This window comes from Zonotrichia albicollis, chromosome 15 (genome assembly GCF_047830755.1).
Source record: "Zonotrichia albicollis isolate bZonAlb1 chromosome 15, bZonAlb1.hap1, whole genome shotgun sequence".
NCBI lineage: Eukaryota > Metazoa > Chordata > Aves > Passeriformes > Passerellidae > Zonotrichia > Zonotrichia albicollis.
In genome coordinates this window covers 17,081,762-17,100,784 of record NC_133833.1, presented here as the reverse complement: position 1 = coordinate 17,100,784, position 19,023 = coordinate 17,081,762, and the positions used below count along the sequence as shown (strand labels likewise).

The window sequence follows — 19,023 nt, the reverse complement described above, 5'->3', positions numbered from 1 at the left end:
GCCCAGGGGGTATTTTGAAACACCTGCATCCAGAGCCATCAGACCAGTGAGTTGGGGGACGGCCGCCTGCAGTGTAGGATCCTTGGGAGATATTTTAGTCCTGTAGGTGGGCCACCCTTTACATCAGGGCTAGCCCTGGGTAACAAATTATCCAAAGTTGTGAGGGACATATATGTTCCACTTAGGGAGGTTCGCCTTTCATGGGGGAAGACTTGTATTAAGGGAAGTTGGAAGTCATTTGTTCATTGGCTTTTAAAAGAGTTCCCAGATATTTCTGTTGATTCAATTCGTCATGTAGCATTTTGGGACTGAGTTAGGGAAAGATTCTAGCTTTTGAAATCTCAGGGAGGGATAAGAGTCGTAAAATTTTACCTTATTTTTCACATGATTTATACAGTTTTCTCAAGGGTTCAATGTTCTAATACTCAAATCATATTTTGAGTTCTGCCCCCGGCATTCCTGGACCCACTGATACCAAGATAAGGGTGAGAGACAGGAACTGCTTTAAAGCACAGACAAGTCACCTGCTGTCTGACATCTTCCCTTCTTCTCTACCCCCTGCCCAGGTCACACAGGCTTGGATTCTACCCTAACCCATTCTCCAGTACCTCTCCTCACTGGATTCCCCTCAGATAGCTCACAAAATGGAGTCCATCCTCTGGAGGGGGTTGTCAATGTCAAACTCCCTCTTACCCCCAGCTCTCTCATTGGGTCTTCCCCGTATTGGGTCCTACCCCTGCATCAGGTACCACCTCTGCATTGGGATCCAGCGCTTCCTTGCCTACTCCCGCTGCCCTACCCCCTCCAACTCAGCCCCTTGCGGATACCACACTGTCAGAGCTGGAAGTGTGAGGGGCGGTAACCGGAAGGCCGCCATCTTGGCTACCAAAGGCCCACAACACCGGGCCTGGCCAGTCACCCCAAGGCCCCGCTCCTCTGCCAAAGACCAAGTTCCCTCTTCTGGAGAGGAGAGGGAAGGTTCATCCCACCTTGAGCATGAGCCTGAGGATACTTGGCAAAGGATGCGGAAGCTGGCGGTGGAAGAGGGGGACTGCGAATTGGTAGCTAAAATACAAGCAGCACCGGTGCAGTACCAGAGTGGGGCTAACCCCTGATGGGAAGCTGTCACACACGGGGAGATGAAAGGCCTTTGTAAAGCAGCAAAACACCATGGGAGGGGCTCACCATATTTTAATAATTTGTTAAATGCCACCTTCACTGCTCATGTTATGGTGCCTCATGATCTGCTCCATTTTATGCACATCCTACTTTCTCCCACTGAAATTATTCTGTGGGAAGGAATGGGGAAAAAATAATAAAATAATTATTAAAAGACTATACTAGGGAAGACAGGTGGGCACACCTAACACTAGTCCATCTAGGGAGGAAGATTTCACTGAATCTCATTCAATAGACCTTCCTGAGCTCTGTTAGAAGAGATAAAAGTGCTGCAAAGACACCTCTCAAGCAGACACCCAATGGAACAACACCTACTCTAGATTTCATAGACATTCTGCAAGGACCTGGGCAATCCTTTCTAAAATTTATTGACCACCTTACACAAGCAATAGAGAAGCAAGTTGAACATCCAAAAGCCAGGAAGGTACTTCTTACTAAACTTGCTGAAACAAATGCTAACAACAACCATAAAGACATTTTTCCTTCACTACCCCTTAACTCAAAGCCAACCATTGCACAAATGGTCGAGGCATGCACACTTAGGGCATCCTTACACTGTGATGCCAGCCTAGCTATGGCTACCAGTAAGGGTGTAGTAGAGGTGCTAGTAGCCTCCCAAGTTATTCCCTGACATACACATGAAAAAGGACCTGGCTTTCAGTGTAGGGAGATGGGGCATTTTCAACAGAATTTTAAAAATAAAGGCTATTACCAGGGACCTTCTCGTTGTCACAGCCACTGTCCTCACTGCCCCCCTTGTCCACACGCTTTCCAACACCAGCAAAACCGGTGGCCTGCAGGAAACCCCACACAGACTCGGAAAGGCCCCGCGTGATGACACCAAATGCGAGGCCGTTCCGCCCCACTCTCCCCAACATTGTGGAGAACCAGCACAGCGACCTTCTGAGATGCATCGGGACAGCTCGACAGCTGCAGAAAACTCGAGAGAAGACAGCTCTGCCCTGGAACCTAAAGGCAGCTGGTAGGGGCCTTTTCTATTCCAATCCACGATATTTATGTTCACCATATTCCCACAGGCAATTACGAGACTGAAGGTCCAGAGACATTTTGATTTTAACCAACACCAGGAAAGGGACGGAGACACTCACTATACTGCCTGAGGTAGTCACTTCGGCATCTTTGCAGGAGAAAACTGTCCAGGCTCTATGCTTATTCCCTCCCCTTTTCATTGCAAAAGGAACAGTTATAGCCAGAGCCTACCTCCCATGGGACATGATCACCACACGAGCTGATCCAATGCTGTTGAGGGCACAGATTATGGGCTGAAACAGACCTGTTCGAAAGTGTGCTTCGTCATGCAAAGGGAGAAAGACATGTCTCTTTGGAGAATTAGATACAGGAGATGACATTACCGTAATTTCCTGCTCTGACTGGCTAAAAGAATGGCCCCTGGTCCCAGCTGCTGGAGTAAATATTACCTACCAGGGGAGCCACTACCAGCTTCTGGAGTCACAGTAACATCTGCATGGAAGGTCCTGAGGGCACAGTTGCTACAGTAAGATCATTCGTCATCCGGACACCAATAACGCTTTGGGGAAGAGACCTCTTGTCCCAAAGGGGGACAGGGCCAGAGATCCTATCAACACCTCAGGATTTCTAGACGGGGCCACAGAGCAGCGCGCCACCCTTCAGTCAACCTGGAAGACCAACAATCCCATATGGGTGGATCAGTGGCCCCTCCCAGGCAGAAAGTTAAAGGCCTGCAATCCATCGTGAAGGAGCAGCTGTCTGTGGGCCACATTGTACCATCTACTAGCCCCTGCAATGTGCCTGTCATTATCATATGAAAGCCTGGCAAAGACGAGAGGTGGCTCCTGCAGGACCTCAGGAAAATCAACGAGGTCATTGATGACATGGGTGCTCTCCAGTCCAGCCTGCCCTCAGCCTCCATGATACCTCGAGTTTGGTAGATAGTCATTATACATCTAAATGACTGCTTGTTTTACTTCTCCTTGCACCCCAATGAAAGCCCTTGTTTGCTTTTTCCGTCCCCAAATCGACAGGCACCTTTAGAAAGGTACCAGTGGACTGCATTGCCTCAAGGAATGGAGAAGAGCCCAACTACTTGTCAATGCCTTGCAGCCCAAATTCTCTCGCCCAGCTGGAAATGACATCCTAATGCTATCATTTTTCATTACATGAATGACACAGTAGTTTGTGCAGAAGCTCAAATCATTTTGGATGTTGCAGTACAAGATGTCATCACTGCGGCACAAGAGAAAGGTTTTAAGATTGCAGCAGATAAAGTCCAAAAGACAGCCGCTTGGAAGTAGCTCGGCCTAAAAACTACAGAGAGAACCATCACATCCCAAACACTGCACATCAAGGACAACCCAAAGACTCTGAAAGAACTCCAAACGCTGTATAGGAGCACCAGTTGGGTACGTTCACTGCTGGGAATCACCACAGATCTCACACCACTGTTCCTGCTGCTCCTTAAAGGCAGAGAAGGACTCTTTTCCCTGCAATCACTGACACTGGAGGCCGAAGCAGCTGTACAAAAGGTAACCTGGGTGATTCAAACAAAACAGGCACACAGTTACCACACTACTTTTCCTTTCTCCCTGGCAATCCTTGGTGTAAGTCCAATATTCCATACATTATTCTTTCAGGGGGACTCAACTATCTCAGATCCCCTGATAATAATGGAATGTGTTTTCAGATCACACCGACCTATTAAAACAATAGCAACCCAACAGAAAGTTATTGCACCACTAATCAGGAAAACTAGAGAGCATCTGTGCTCCCTTGCAGGAACGGACCTTGTGAATACATACTTACTTCTCACTCAAGAGCACCTCAATTGGCTACTTCAAACATTTGAACCACTGCAATACGTCTTGGATACTTTTTATACAGGCAAAGGTCACCCACCAATCCTACAACCAAAACATTCCTGCGCTGCTCAGGATGTTTATAATTACCCAAGACCTGGCAAGATCCCTTGTAGCCACCTGCCCCAATTGTCAGGAACATGGCCTTGCTTCTGTCAGAGCTTGAGGCATTCCAAGAGGACTAGAGAGTCTCCACATCTGGCAATCAGACATCACACACTAAGCCCCTTTCGGCAGACTAAAGTACATCCATGTCACAATCGATGCCTTTTCCAGTGTGATTTTTGCCTCTGTCCATGCTGGTGAAAAATCCGAAGATGCTATAAAACATTACTTTTTAGTTTTTTCCACCTTAACAGCTCCACAGGAAATTAAAACTGATAAGGCTCTTGCTTACACCTTGCACTGATTCCAACAAGTTTCTGACCACTGGTGTATAAAACACGTCACAGGCATACCACACTCTGCCACAGGACAGTCCATAGCCGAGAGGGCCCACTGATCAATCCAAAGGATCCTTGAGCAACTGAGAGGGGTAATCCAGATATTATCTTCCATTGACAGACTGGCCAAGGCCTTTTATGTATTCAACTTTTTGAACTACTCATTTATGGAGCCAACTCCCCCATCATCAGGCATTTTACTAATTCAAATGCAGCCCAATAAAAAGAAAAGCCACCTGTGCTGATGAAAGACCCTGAATCTAAACAATTTATCGGCACCTTCCCATTCATTACTTGGGAAAGAGAAAATGCCTTTGTCTCTTTAGAGCAACATTCCTAAGATGGATCCCAGCAAAATACATAAAAACTCTTTCTGGAAACGGTGAGGCAAACACCAGAGCCACCATCAGAAGAACAGAATGGAAGCCTAAGAGTGACAACAGCAGCCTGGGAAAGAAGAAGGAGAAGGACAGAAGATCTCCTAAGCAGCCTTGACCACACACACCAACACCAAGATAGCTCAGACACAACTAACCAGGATCTATGTCTTAACATTTGTAAAATTATATTTTAGCATTGACATATGATTCTTCTAATAAGCTGTGTTTACACCCTTGGCTTACAGAAGAGAAAGTTTAGTGGGAACACAAGTTTCATCTTCTAATCTCTTTATCTGTTTACTTTTAGGACACCCAAGCCTCCAGATAATAAATTAGCCTAAGTCAGAGGATGCTGCCGTTTGTTGCCGCTGCAGCAGGAATCTGGATGCTCCTTACTGAGCCGCATGCCTTCAGCTGGGCGCTTCCACAGACAAGCCAAAATTTCTTGTCCATGGCCATGCCTGTCAGGCACTTGAAGGCATGTGTTTTTTCTACCTGTTGTCACATAGGGAGTCTGTATACCAGGGCATCAAGCTGCTGAAAGATCAAGGAAACAAGATCCAGACAGAAGGCAACAATGACTGGTTCACTGGACTTTGCAAACACAGGGATTTGCGAGGCTGGCTTTCATCTTCAGTTAAGACTGTTGTGTGGGCTTTGTTTTTCGTATTCATTGTGTTGGTTATTTTATCCTTTTTTGCTAAATGCCTGCAAAACTCTATGGCTGAAGCCTTCTTTATAGGTAACAAAACGGGGGAGATGTGAGGGCCCAGGGGCCTACCACTGAAACTGTAATACCTCAAGCAAAGTGTCCAAGGTAAAAGAGAGACAACGCTCTGAAAGCAATGGTGTCGCCCATGGGCATTTGCAGGCTCATGGTGATGCAGCACGTTTTGCGGGCATCAGCCAGTTAACTGCTGTATTTTCCTTATATGTACTCCCTCAGAACGTTCCAACTCTCTTCCATCAATTTGGTCCTGGATTACTATAATGATCCTGCGCTGTTGACCCCCATATTGTGTACCCAGCCCCATTTTGTACCATTCCTGGACCCTCTTCAGCGCAATCCACACTATTTGGATTTCCACACAACGATCCCTCAGTTGCCTCATCCATCAGCCATCCAAGCAAGCTGGCTCCCACATCTGTGAGTGCAGGTCCCTCACAGAGGTTGCTGTGGGCAGGCTGCAACACAGGAACTGAGTGCACCAGGGACGTGGCCTCTGATAAAGGGCATGAATCCCAGAGCCCACGGAACCCAAAGCCTCCATGTCTTTTCTTTTTCCTTATTCTCTCAGTTCTCAAGCCACATTCCGCATTTTCTCTTACTGGGAACTTGGCTTCTCTCTCTCCTGTCTGCAGGTTAGGCCACACGTGTGATCCAGCAGTAACAGCCAGATCCACAGGGAAGTGGGAGAGCCCTCTTGGTCAAGAACTGTAGTGACAGGACAAGGGAGAGTGGGATAAAACTGCAAGAGTTGGAAGAGATTTGATGATGGGAAGAAGTCCTTTACTCTCAGGGTGCCTGTCCCTGACACAGGGGCCAGTGCAGAAATGCTGTGGATGCCCCATCCCCAGCAACATCCAAGGCCAGCTGGGACAGGGGCCGCAGCAACCTGCTGTGCTGGGAGCTTGCTCAGCTTGGAACCAGACCATCTTTACGGTCCCTTCCAAGCCAAACCATTCAAGGACTTGATCATTCTGCCATCCCCATCTCCCACTGAGCCGCGGCCCTGAAACTTCAGTGACATCACAGCTCCCACAGGGTTCCAGGTGGAACGTCCAGCACCTGGAAACCAGCACAGCAGACACTTCACCGCCTGCCAAGGGTCAGTTGCTGCTCACCCTGCGCTCTGACCCTCAGCGCTGAGCTGCTGCTGCTGCTGCCTGGGCTATTTCTGCCACCTGCTGTGGAGCGCCAATCCCAGCAGGATGTGCTCTGCTGTGCCCGTGGAGGTACAGTGCCATGCCAGGCAGGGGGCACCCGGCTTGGGCAGGCTGCAGCCATGTGGGAATGGATGGGGTGGGACAGGAAGCCCACTGGGAGATTGTGCTGCCCCTTGCAGGCTGACAGAGACACCGTGGAGGAGATGGAAGTGGACCAGGGCCTGGAGGAGGAAGAGATGATGGAGGTGGACTCCTCCTCTACTTCCATGTCCTCCCCTGTTGAGGACATGGAAGTAGACGAGGAGGACACCATCGAAGAGATGGAGGTGGATGCGGAGGATGATATCGAGGAGATGGAAATTGACGTGGAGGATGAGGAGGAGCCCATGGTCCTTGGGTGAATGTGGAGCCCCACAGGTAAGACAGGCAGATGCTTGCCACGCCCTGCCCACACACACACTGGGTCCCCTGACGCCAGGCTGGGGCTGGGCTGGATGGCCCCGCTCAGAGACACGGTGCCCGCAGGGGGCCTGGATTGTGCTGCCACAAGCACCAGCCCCGGCCTGCCCTGCGCTTGCCTGGGGCCACGCCAGCCCTGCCAGCCCCAGCCCAGCCCCTGGGGCCCAGCTCCCAGCCCTGCTGGGCCCAGTGCTGCCGCCTGAGTCCAGCTCTGCTGCTTCATTTCTTCCAGGGCACACGCACATGATGGCAAACATGCCACGACTTTGTAAATACGTTTCAAAGGTTTGAAGATTCCTGTAAATACGTTTGAAAGTTTAGAAGATTTTTGTAAATACGTTGACTACGTTTCAAGTACTCTGTAAATATGTTTTGAAGACTGTTAGCCCATCGGACCCCATGTAAATACGTTCTGTACATTGTTGTTGTTGTTGTTGTTGTTATAACAATTGTTATAATGACACATATTCTGTAAATCCTAGATTTGCCAATTATCGGCAAATAAATCCTGTTTCTTTTTAAAACCTGACTTCTCTTGGCCATTCCTTTGGGTTTGCACACTTGTGGGTTCTACTTGTTCCGCGTTCCCGGGCCTGGAGGTCCCTGGGGGTGCTGGCACGGCCACCCCGGGGCTGGGGGTCCCTGTGCACAGGGGCTCCCACTGACACCACTCCTGGCACTGGGCACTGCTGCTCTTCCTGGCCTGGGGCACAGCGCTGTCCCCAAGAGCTCAGCTCTCTCTCACCAGCTCTCACCCAGGGGGCTCTCACAGCACTGGCCCCTGCAGCCATGCCACCAAAGCAGGCAGCAAACCTTCAGCCACCCTTCCTGCTGCAGCCACAGGCGCTCCTGGGCCCAGAGCCGCCAGCAGGCTACAGCCATGCAAAATCCACCTGCACGCTCTCAAGGCCACCACAGCCTTGGCAACTGGGCCACCTGCATCTGGGCTGCTGCAGGGGCTGATCTTTAAGCCTTGCAGCCTCCAAAGGCCCTGGGCTCTGCTTCCCAGACTGCTCTGCACTGCCCTGAGCCCGCAAGGTTCCAGAGACAAAAGCCAAGCCAGGCCATCCTCACCCTGCCCGCACTCCTGCTGCTGCCAGCGGCCACTGGCCCCTGGGCCCCACTCGGGTGACAGCTGCAGGGACAGGGCAGCCTGTGCTGGGCAGGGGGCAGGGGGCTTTGGGCCCTGCTGCGGCTGCTGCTGGGGGCCATGGGCCCAACAGGGCCCCGAGCTCAGCCCCTGCCCGGCCAGCTGCCCCCAAAGCCCCACACTCCCCGAGCATCCCCATCACAGCTGCCAGGGGTAAATCGCATGGGCTACAGGAAAGAAATTCCCCAGAGTGACGAAACCAAGGGGTCCAAGGGGAAAGTCAGCACCAGCTGATGTTTCCAGCACCTTGACAAAGGTGGCTGCAGGGCAGCTGAGATCTCCAGGCCCTCTGGCAGTGCCTGCTCTGCACGTGAGCCTGTGGGGCTGCTCCCACTGGGACACAGCACCGGGCTCAGGCCTGCCCTCAGCCCCTCACAGCTGATCCCAAGGAGCAGGCTCACAAAGCATTTCCACACCACTTCCTGCAGATATTTCAATAGACTAAATGTCATTCAAAGAAGCCACCTTGCACATTTAGCTTTGGTGCCGTGGCATGAGAAGCCCTGAAGGTGCCTATCAGTGTGCACTCTGGGCACTTCCACTGCCATCCCAACGGGAACACAAAGGACAGGCCTCTGCTTTCAGCACTGCTGAGCTCCTCACCCAGCAATGAAATCTCAGGAAGAGGCAGGAATTATGTGCACCAGAGATTCTGGACTCCAATAAATGGCATGAATTACACAGCCCACCCAAACCAAAGCCTTGTATATCTGTACCTTTTTCTTCTTTTCTCTTCTCTCTTGTCACCTTCGCCATATTCTCTGTCCGGGAGTTTGGCTTCTCTCTCTCCTGTCTGAAGGTTCAGCCGCACGTGTGACCCAGCAGGAACAGCCTGACCTGCAAGCAATGGTCACGTTATTTCAGAGTACTGCACTGCTCCAGCTTGGGAGGAAGTGGGAGCTGAAGACACATGCTCCTTCTTGGGAGCAGCTTCTCCCCATCCCATACAGTGAGGAGTGGTATATCTACCACTGACCTCATCCCGTGCAGCAGCACCCCTGAAGTGCTGCTTTTCCCTCCCAGAAATGCCACCCTGAGCCACCCAAGGTGTCCCTCTGCTGCCAGGCTGGCTCTGATCCACAGTGGAGGTGGAGCCCTGAGCCCAGCAAACTGATTCCTTCCCTTCTAGCCCAGGTCCTAGCAGAGCACTAAAACTCCACACCAGGAGTGGATTTGGAGGCTGCATGGAGAAAGGGGAATTGTGTCTGATTGGGGCAGACAGAATAAAATGCAGCTGCCAAAGGGGAATCAAAGCATCCCACAGAGTACAGCCAGGTACGTGGCACATCAAGGCTGTGCTGGTTTAGAAATACTGTATTAAAAGGAATTTATGATCACTACTATCTGCCAACAAAAATACACAGAATACATTAAGCTTCAGTTTTAAATGCATAAAAGATAGGAAATTCAGAATGGTTTTCTCCACAAACACATCTCAATGGCCAGCCCAGCACTGGGGTCGAGGGGAGGCAATATTTTGTTGCTACCTCTTGATGGCATTACTTCTTCTCCTAATGCAGGAATTCTGCCTGCCCAGGACAGCAAGGATGCAGGTGAACAGCCACAGAGCTGCTCACAGATGGACAGACAGACCAAAGCTGCTCATCTTCCCCCTTCTGAGGAGGATTTCTTATTCAACCTTTCCTTTCTCTCTTCCTTTTACCTAAAAAGATACCTGGGATAGAGTAACAGCTTGCAGGAGACAGGGAGCATCTCCTACCAAAGGGAAGTGAAGGCAAGGGTAATTATTCTGTAGAATAAATACATGTACTCACAGACAAAAAGCTCTGGTCTCGGGAACAACTGGATTGATCCCTCCCTGTTCAAGACCAAAGAAACATTTCCCTGATCAAAGGACCTGGTGCTTCCTGTGTAAGACTGGAATGTTTGTCACAATTCAGACAGAAACATTTCAAACCCTGCAGTCATCCAATAGGTATAAATGCATTTAGAAAATGCAGGAAAATTCATCTTGGATGATTTCCTATTAAAACAAGATTTGCATTTCTGGCTGACTCTCTTGCTCTCCATCAGTCCTGTCCACTGGAAGCTGCATTGGTTGCATATGTGAGAGGACAGGTGTGATATCTCCCCATTTTAGGGGAGGATAGGCTACATGTTCCTCCTCCACACTTGGAATGCTTTCCATGGACAGATCCCAACCTCCTCCTGCTCCTTAAATTTGTGATACACAGGACCTTTAATCTCTGTCTATCTATGGGAGCATCCTCCCCCGCTGAGAAGTCGGGCTCTGCAGGAATTTGATGCCATCACCAATGTGTGCCCCTTGCTGGCGGTGGAGTACTGGTCAGAAAGGAGTTTGTAGGATCTCCATGAAAAGGGCAACATCGCATCTCCTGTCCCTGGCTCAGGCAACACCAGGACGGGGCTTTGCCAGCAAGGAAAACACAGCCAATGCCAAACCTGCTCTAGTGGGAGACGTCCCTGCCCACGGCAGGGAGGTGGAACAAGGTCAGCTGTGAGGTCCCTTCCAGGCCAGGCTCTGCAGGATGAAATGCCATCGCGGGCTGAACGGGAGGCAGGAGGACGGTCCCCTCCTCCGCAGACACCGCCGGGGCCCGGCTGCCTCCCCCCAAAGCCCAAAGCGTTCCTGACCGTGCCACCAGCGCTGGGCAGGCCAGGTCACAGCCCCAGCAGTGGCTGTGGCAGCTCTGGGCTGTCACACAGCCGAGAATGGCCCCTGACAGGGAGCACAGCACAGCTCCAGCTGCACCCAGCCACAGCAGCCTGCCAGGGGAGAGGAAGGAGGTGGATGGAATCCCATCGAGGGAATCACCCAAAGCAGGCACCAGAAGGGTGGGGGACTGGGGGGTCCAGTCCTCCTGTTTCTGTTCTCAGTGTGAGAAATGCTAGTCACTTCCAAAAAATTTAAAAAGCTTATTAAAACCTTATCAGAAATACAACAGCGGACTGAATAGAGAAAATATTACAGCGCTGAGAGCAAAGGATTTTCCCCACCATGTTCTCACCCACACAATGGAGGTTTCACCTTTCAACCCTTTAGCCCCCCCAAAGTTCTGTCCATTGACTCCTCCTTCCCTGCCCAGGGGTGGAGATCCCTTCCTGACACCTTGAGTGGAGCTCAGGTGCTGCCACAGGAACGAGTGACCCTCCCGAATGTCCCAAACCCAGGGCACCCTGATAACAACACAAGGGGGTAAAACACAACTATAAATCTATAAACTCCTGCTGACACACACACAGGATATTTGCCTTTTAGCTGTGAGAGTCAGCCATGGCATTGCTCATCTGTCACACTGGGAGAGGCTCAGGAGCGAGTGGTGGTGGTGCCCTGTGTGTGGTGTGGCAGTGCCATACAGGTGGCACTGAGTGGGGGCAGTGCCCTGTGTGTGGTGTGGCAGTGCCATACAGGTGGCACTGAGTGGGGGCAGTGCCCTGTGTGTGGTGTGGCAGTGTCATACAGGTGGCACTGTCCCCTCTGTGCCACTCTGCCGTGAAGGGTGAGGGAAGCACAAAGCAGGAGAAGCACCAGGGGAGCTTTGGATTGGATATTAGGAACAATTTCTTCTCCAAAGGGTTTGTCCAGCATTGGAACAGGCTGCCCAGGGATTTAAAAGGAGTGTGGATGTGGCACTTGGGGACATGGTCAGTGGTGGCCTTGAGTGGGCTCAGGTGCTGCCACAGGAACGAGTGACCCTCCCAAATGTGCCAAACCCAGGGCACCCCTGATAACAACACAAGGGGGTAAAACACAACTATAAAACTTCTCTTAACATTTCCCTTTTAATTGTGAGAGTCAACCATGGCATTACTCACCTGTCTCATCAGCAAGCAGGAAACAAAACCAAACCCAGGCCTGGTGCTCATGAGCTGCACCCCCAGCACAGCCAAATCCCCGAGGCTGCATCAGCCAAGGCACAAACCCTTCCTGCTCCTACTTTGCACACTAAATGGGATTTAACCAGGAGCATCCGAACCCCAGAGCAAAACTCACAGCCCTGATGTGTTTAAGCAGCTCTTGGTGCTCCAGAGATTTCCCCTCCCCAGCCAGCACAGCAGCCCAGGTTCATGGCACAGCAGGACAAATGCGCTGCTTTAATAAATAAACCATGAAAAACATTTCTGTTTTCAACAAAAAGATTGACACTGACACATAAAAATGTTACAGCTGCTCAAGGAAGGTCTTCTGTCTTATTTAGTTTGGGGTATTTTGAAGTCAAAAGTGTGTTTGAGGGTGGGTTGGCTTGAATAATGTGATTAACATTGCTGATTTAGACAAGTAAGCTGGAAATACTGAATTTTAATCATGTTTCAGCATGTAGCTTCTAGACATTTCCCTTAAAAATAGTTGATTCTCTTTGATTCCTGTAATTTGATACTATTCAACAACTGGGAGCACACACTGGAGCAATACATGTGTAAGCAATTACACAGCTTCACATGCTGCTAAAACAGAACCATTCTGTTAATAGCTTTTTCCCGAGAGAAATTAATTTTTTACTTATTGTTTGCATTAAGTTGCATTTGGGAAATGAAACTCAATTAAAAAAATACAAAACCACGCTTTCATTTAAGCCATTTCGTAACATTTTTTCTCCTTGACACCTCAGACAAATAAAATATGTGTATTCACAGGTAGGCACTGCATAGATGTGTTACTGAATCGTCCCTCTTCCCTGAGAGCTGCAAATCCTACAGCTGCCAGACCTCATCCCTTGCTCCTCATAAAGGGAAAGAAGAGTTTCCATTCTAGTTAATTTCCCAGCTCTAAATCAACTACCCAGTGAGTAGAAATAGCTGTGAAATCCCCTCCACAAACCTGCCAGAAGGGTTCCAGCTGTGGAGAGGGAAGCAGCAAATTCCTGCTCCCACAATTGGTTTGGAACCCTTACCGATTAAAAAAATATCCCACTCTTGGGATTTTTTAAACCACAACTAAAATAAATTAAAATCAATTAAAAATAAGATCACAGACTCACAGAATGGCTTGGGTGGAAAGGAATCTTAAAGCTAATCCAGTGCCACCCCAGCCACGGCAGGGACACCTCCCACTGTCCCAATGTCCAGCCTGGCCTTGGGCAGTGCCAGGGATCCAGGGGCAGCCCCAGCTGCTCTGGGCACCCTGTGCCAGGGCCTGCCCACCCTGCCAGGGAACAATTCCTCCCTAATATCCAATCTGAACGTGCTCTCAGTTGGAATAGGTGTCATTGCATTGCCTTGGGATGATGGATCAGGAGAAAGCCCCAGGGTGTGAGCAGAGCTCCCAAAGCCACTGCTGGGGACGTGCCACCCACCTGCCCCTCAGTCACTCAGCTGCCTCACAGCCAAAAAGACAGTGTCCAACAGGAAAAGTACTCCCAGAGGATAAAACCCTTGTCACTGCACAAATGACAAGGTCTTTATTGGGAATAAATGTCAAAGCAGAGCGACAGCGTTTATTTTCCAAGCAGGAGACACTGATCCTGTGGCGACACTGCAGGGATGGTGTTATTCCTGTTCCTGATTTAATCCCTTTATCAGCTGCAGAAGCACCAGGACAGCTTTGGTCTGCCATGCCAGCTCTGACTGACACGGCTGTCCCCATGAGCTGTCCCCACCCCCAGGTGCTGCCTCTGCAGCCCAAAGCACCTGGAGGTCCCTCTGAGCACTGGCACTCCTTCATTTGGATGCACTCTGTCCATAAAGATGCTTAAAGAGACGCCGAGGAAGACTTTAATTTATAGCCCCATTCTTTTAATCTTGGTCAGCCAGATTTTTTCAGACATCTGTTTATATCTCCTTATAATATATTGGCTGGAGCAGCAGCACCAGGCAGCAGCTCCCTCACAGGGGCTCTGCTGACATTTATAAACCAAAGCGATTTCTCTCGTGTGCTTTATGTTATCAGCTAAACCTGTCCACTTAAATTATTGCCTTGTAACCAAATCACAACTATCTGTTACTCTGCTCTGTGCACGTTTCCCAGGCTCTATACCAATATCAAGCTTTGCAGAGGCTAAAAACAAGATGATAAATTAATAAACATATGGAAAACAGGACATGCTTCCACCAGGCTCACAACTGAGGGAGGATCAGGCACGTTGTGCACCGCATTAGTAAAAGCAGAGGGCTGCTGGTGGAATATGCAGCACGCAGTGGTAACCAAAGAACCCCATCTCTCTTCTTCTAGAGCAACCAAATGACCAGCTGTGTTTCCTCACTAAAGGAGAAAGGTCTCATCCTGGGCTCCTTTCCAGCACATCACTCCACATTCCACAGGTGGGTTTGTGTTCCAGCATGGGGACAGGGCTGAGCCCCAACTCACTGCACAGCTACAGGCTGGGAAGTTGTACATCACACACTGACCTGCAAACCTCCCACCAAGGCTGTGCAGTAACTCACTGCACTCCTGGCAGGGGCTTCCCATCCCACCCCATCCTATCCCATCCCATCCCATCCCATCCCATCCCATCCCATCCCATCCCATCCCATCCCATCCCATCCCATCCCATCCCATCCCATCCCATCCCATCCCATGCCATCCCATTCCCACCCCTTGGACAAAGCTGCCAGCCACTGACTGCCCATCAAGAGGAGCTCAAAAGGGACAGGAGACTCTCCCCCTGCAGCACCACCCTGTCCTCCTTGGCACAGGAATGTCCCCTGGGAAGGCTGGAGCAAGCAGAACAACGGTGATCCAGCTCACTGAGGCAGATCCCTGGCTCGTCCCCAAGTGAGCATCCTTGTTTGCCATTGTAAGAGAATTCAAAAATCTATCAAGGGTTTGAAAACAAGCCCCAGTTATGAGTCAGTAAGTGGCTCTGCAGCTCTCAAAAATTACCTCAGTGTGTGAGCAAGCCTCAGATAACATCTACCTTCCTTTACTCTTTGTTTCTCTCCACGCAGGGAGTGAGAGAAAAGGGACTTTCTTTCTAGTACAGGCAACAAAGGAATCTGGAATCAATATGTGAATGTTCCAGCAAACCACACCGGCAGTGCTGCAGTACTGAAATAATCACACTGCCAGAGCATCCATAATAAGTTATCTGATGGCACCACACCTTCTCCCTTAATAAAATAATGATTAAAAACCACCAGGAGACAAATCCCAGCGAGCAGCAGAGCTCCCCACAGCTGCGTCCCCAGCTCCAGGAGCCACCAGTGCCAGGGCTGGGGCATCCCGTGCTGGTGGCTCATGGGGACACTGTGCCTGACTCCAGCTGTGCCTGGGTGGATGGGATGTCCCACACCAGCGTGCTCAGAGGAAAACAGAGGAGCCAGGCCCAGTCTGGGGGGCTCAGCTCACACCCTGACCCCAGACTCTGGTTAGAGCTGCTGAGCAAGGAAGCAGCAAAGCCTGCCTCCGTTTTTCTTTCCTTTCTTTCCTACAAAGGCAAATCTACCACTCTCCAGATTGTTTGTTACTTCAAAACAGAACGTTTTTACACACAAAAGGGAGACATGTAACAGACACAGGTAAGGATGAGATGGATTACTGATGGGAAGAAGAGGCCCAGAGCTTGAATCTCATTTATATATTTTCTTTCTTTCTTTCTTTCTTTCTTTCTTTCTTTCTTTCTTTCTTTCTTTCTTTCTTTCTTTCTTTCTTTCTTTCTTTCTTTCTTTCTTTCTTTCTTTCTTTCTTTCTTTCTTTCTTTCTTTCTTTCTCTCTCTCTTTCTCTCTTTCTTTCTTTCTCTTTCTTCCTTTCTTTCCTTTCTTTTTCTTTCCCTTCTTCACTCAGCTATAGCCTTTTGCAATAGTTCACTGTCTGGCACTCACTGCTCCTCCCAGTTCAGTGCCACTGGAAAATGTCATTAATATGCTCTAGGTCACCTCCTCCTGATAGCTGGTGGAGAGGTTTCACAGCACCAGGCCTGGAAGCTCCCCCAGCAGCTGCCCCAGCACCCCCAGCATTCCCAGCCTCAGGCAGGGAGGAAGCTCAGACACCTGTGTGCACATCCCAACGACAAACTCCTGTGACAAACTCCTCTTCCTGCGGAAGAAATGCTTTACAAATGCACTCCCTGGGCAGCTCCTCCTCCCACGGTACTGCTGGGGAGGCACAGGTGCCTGCTGAGTGCAGCATCTCCTCAGAGCAGCACCAGCCTGGGCACTGCCTCTGCATTGCTCAGGTAACCAGGGACAGCAGGGGCTCTGCAGGGGATGGGATGCAGGAGGAAGCCCTGGGGTGATGCACCATGCCCAGTGCCATGTGCCACCTCTCCCAGGCGCTGCCCAGCTCGGGCTGGAGGCGCTGGGCTGCCTCTGCCTGCGAGTGACCAGCCCTGGTGCTGCCAGCCTGGTTTCATCGCTGTTCTGTCTGATCATTGCCCAGAGGGCCGAGGACAGAGATGTCCTTCTCTTCCTGGGGTTGCAGAGGAAACCCTCAGAGAGGAGTTCTGTCCTTACAGCACGAGCAAACAATTGGCACTGCTGCTTCCTTCTGCCTCCCAGGGCACCCCGATGGAGCAACACAGGGTTTAGATGGTGGGTGCTGCTGCCTATTTCCCAAAAAGCATCTCCTTGGAAAAGCTGCTTGGGTAAACATTCAGGGAGAGCAGCCAAGTCCACACACCACACTCACCATGGCCAGCTCAGCCACGAGAGGCAGAAGGGCCTTTTGTATGACAAATTGCAGCAAAGGTTTATTCCAGCATACCAAAGGGGAATCAGGGACAGAAGACCAGGCCACGTGGTGTGCACAGGGTTAATTAGGGTCAGTGGCCAATGGTCCAAAGGCACTGGGGTGGCACAAAGGGCAGGGCAAAGAGCACTGCCCTACAGGGGAGATGCAGAGCCAGCCACCAGGGATACCACAACCAATGCGGGAACAGGGAAAGGAGAAACTACCAGAATTTGGGACATATCGGGAAAGGAACTGGGGTGATTCATAGTGTTGTGCAAGGCTCCATGGGGAAGTTTTCTCTTTCAGCCTAGGTGGAGACTCTATAGCATATTCTTCCAGGACAAGGCCCTGGGGATTGCCCTGAGGGATTCAAAGGGTTCCACACCCAGACACACAGGGAGCAGGCAGGGCCTGATCCCCCAGCCACAGACCTTGCAGAGGCTCTTCCAGAAAGGCCTGAAGGGGATGAATTGTTGAGAGACTGAATGAAGAGTTCAAAGCACCTCAACAAAACCAAGGAAGTCTCATGTAAGAACTTCAGTTGGCTAGTTTATCTGACAAACCTTTCTGTGACATTCCAACCTATGTTAATAAACATCCTGGAAATTGACCTGTCAGAATGGTGATGTCTAAGTATGACATCTTCTCCAACACTGATTTTGTTCTGTGCTGCACTGGAGCAGGGACAGAAGCCATCTGAAATGCTTTCAAGCTTGCCAAGGGTGAATCTGTCCCCTGTCCAACACCCAGCACTGCTGCTGGCAGCAAAGGCATTCCTGGGAAAGCCCCAAAGCCACCCTGTTCTGGTACATCCCAACAGCAGGTGTGTTCCTGCCCAGGTCCCTCACAGGTCCCAAAGCAGCAGCACTGCTTTCTGCTTGAACCCCACTTGAACAGGGACAGGGAAAGAATTATGGAATGGTTTGGTTGGAAGGGACCTTAAAGATCATCCAGTTCCAGCCCTCCTGCCACAGTGATGCCCCCCCAAAAGGGCCGATCCCGTTGCAGTTTCTCATTTAGCAAGAGACAAGTGACCCACTGGGGCTTGCTGTGCTGCTGCTCTCCCGTGGCTGATGCCACAGAGCTCACTGGGTGGACTCAGGGTGTTAAGGGCTGCTCACACCAGGATTACAGGGAGACAACCCTCACAGTAACCCCTGGGAGAACTTCTTGCACCCAGTGATTTTTAATGCCAACCTTGCTGCACTAACCACATCTTTAAGCACCATCCATCAGGCCTTCAGCTCAAACACTTGTTTGGCTGAAAAGGGTTTTAGAGCCACTCTTTTGTCACAGTGCTGAGAGGTCTTCTCTGTAATTTGTTCCCCTCAGCAAATAGAATGAAAACGTTTTTAAAATGATGCCAGAATCCAATCCCTCCTCCTGTGATTCAATCCAGAGCTAGCAGAGAACAAAGCCTCACAAGGAAGGGGCTCTCCACTAAGTAACCCTTGATTAGAGATGTGAAAGCACTATTCCATTTGGACATTGGGCTGGACAGCGCTCACAATTGGCCCTTTCCCTGAGCCAGGGCTCTCCTGCGGCACTGGGATTTCTGTTCTCCCAGCTGATCAACCAGTTCTGAGTGCTCTGAACACTGCTATTCAAACAGAGGCACCCTCTGGGTGAGGCTGGGCTGGGCTCCCTCCTCACACCGCCTGCCCAATCCACTTGGCTTCTCCTGCACCTCCTGCAGCAAGAGGGAAGGAGGGGCAGGCGAGCCCCTGGGACAGGCAGGGCCTGGCAGTGCCAGAGCAGGTCCCTGTGACTGCCACCCACCCTCGATGGCAGCCAAGGTGACGATGATGATGGCACACCAGGGGGCCCAGCCTCATGGCCAGAGCTGAGCCTGCTGAACACACACCAAACCTCATCCCTCCCGTGCAGGGGAGCCACAAGGGCAGGAGGGGTGGCTGTCACACACAGGGCACAGCGTGACCCTCCCATGAGGTGCCTGGGCCCCCTGGGAAGTCTGGAATTGAAGGTGAAGGCCAGCGAGGTGCCTGGGGAGGAGGGATCTCAGGGAAGGAGGGGTGACAGGAGGGCTCCAGGGGGAAATACAGGGCCTCTGATGGGGGCACT

The 19,023-nt window shown here is 50.7% G+C and overlaps 1 protein-coding gene across 3 annotated transcripts in view; it reads right to left on the bottom strand.

Annotated features, from left to right (window-relative positions):
• SIL1 (SIL1 nucleotide exchange factor) overlaps positions 1–19,023 on the bottom strand; it is a 411,179-nt gene that overhangs the window by 349,645 nt on the left and 42,511 nt on the right. For all 3 annotated transcript variants that reach the window (XM_074552116.1, XM_074552117.1, XM_074552119.1), the window contains exon 4: positions 9,070–9,190. In XM_074552116.1, coding sequence (XP_074408217.1) covers positions 9,070–9,190 — 121 coding nt within the window. The remainder of the gene's footprint in view (positions 1–9,069; positions 9,191–19,023) is intronic.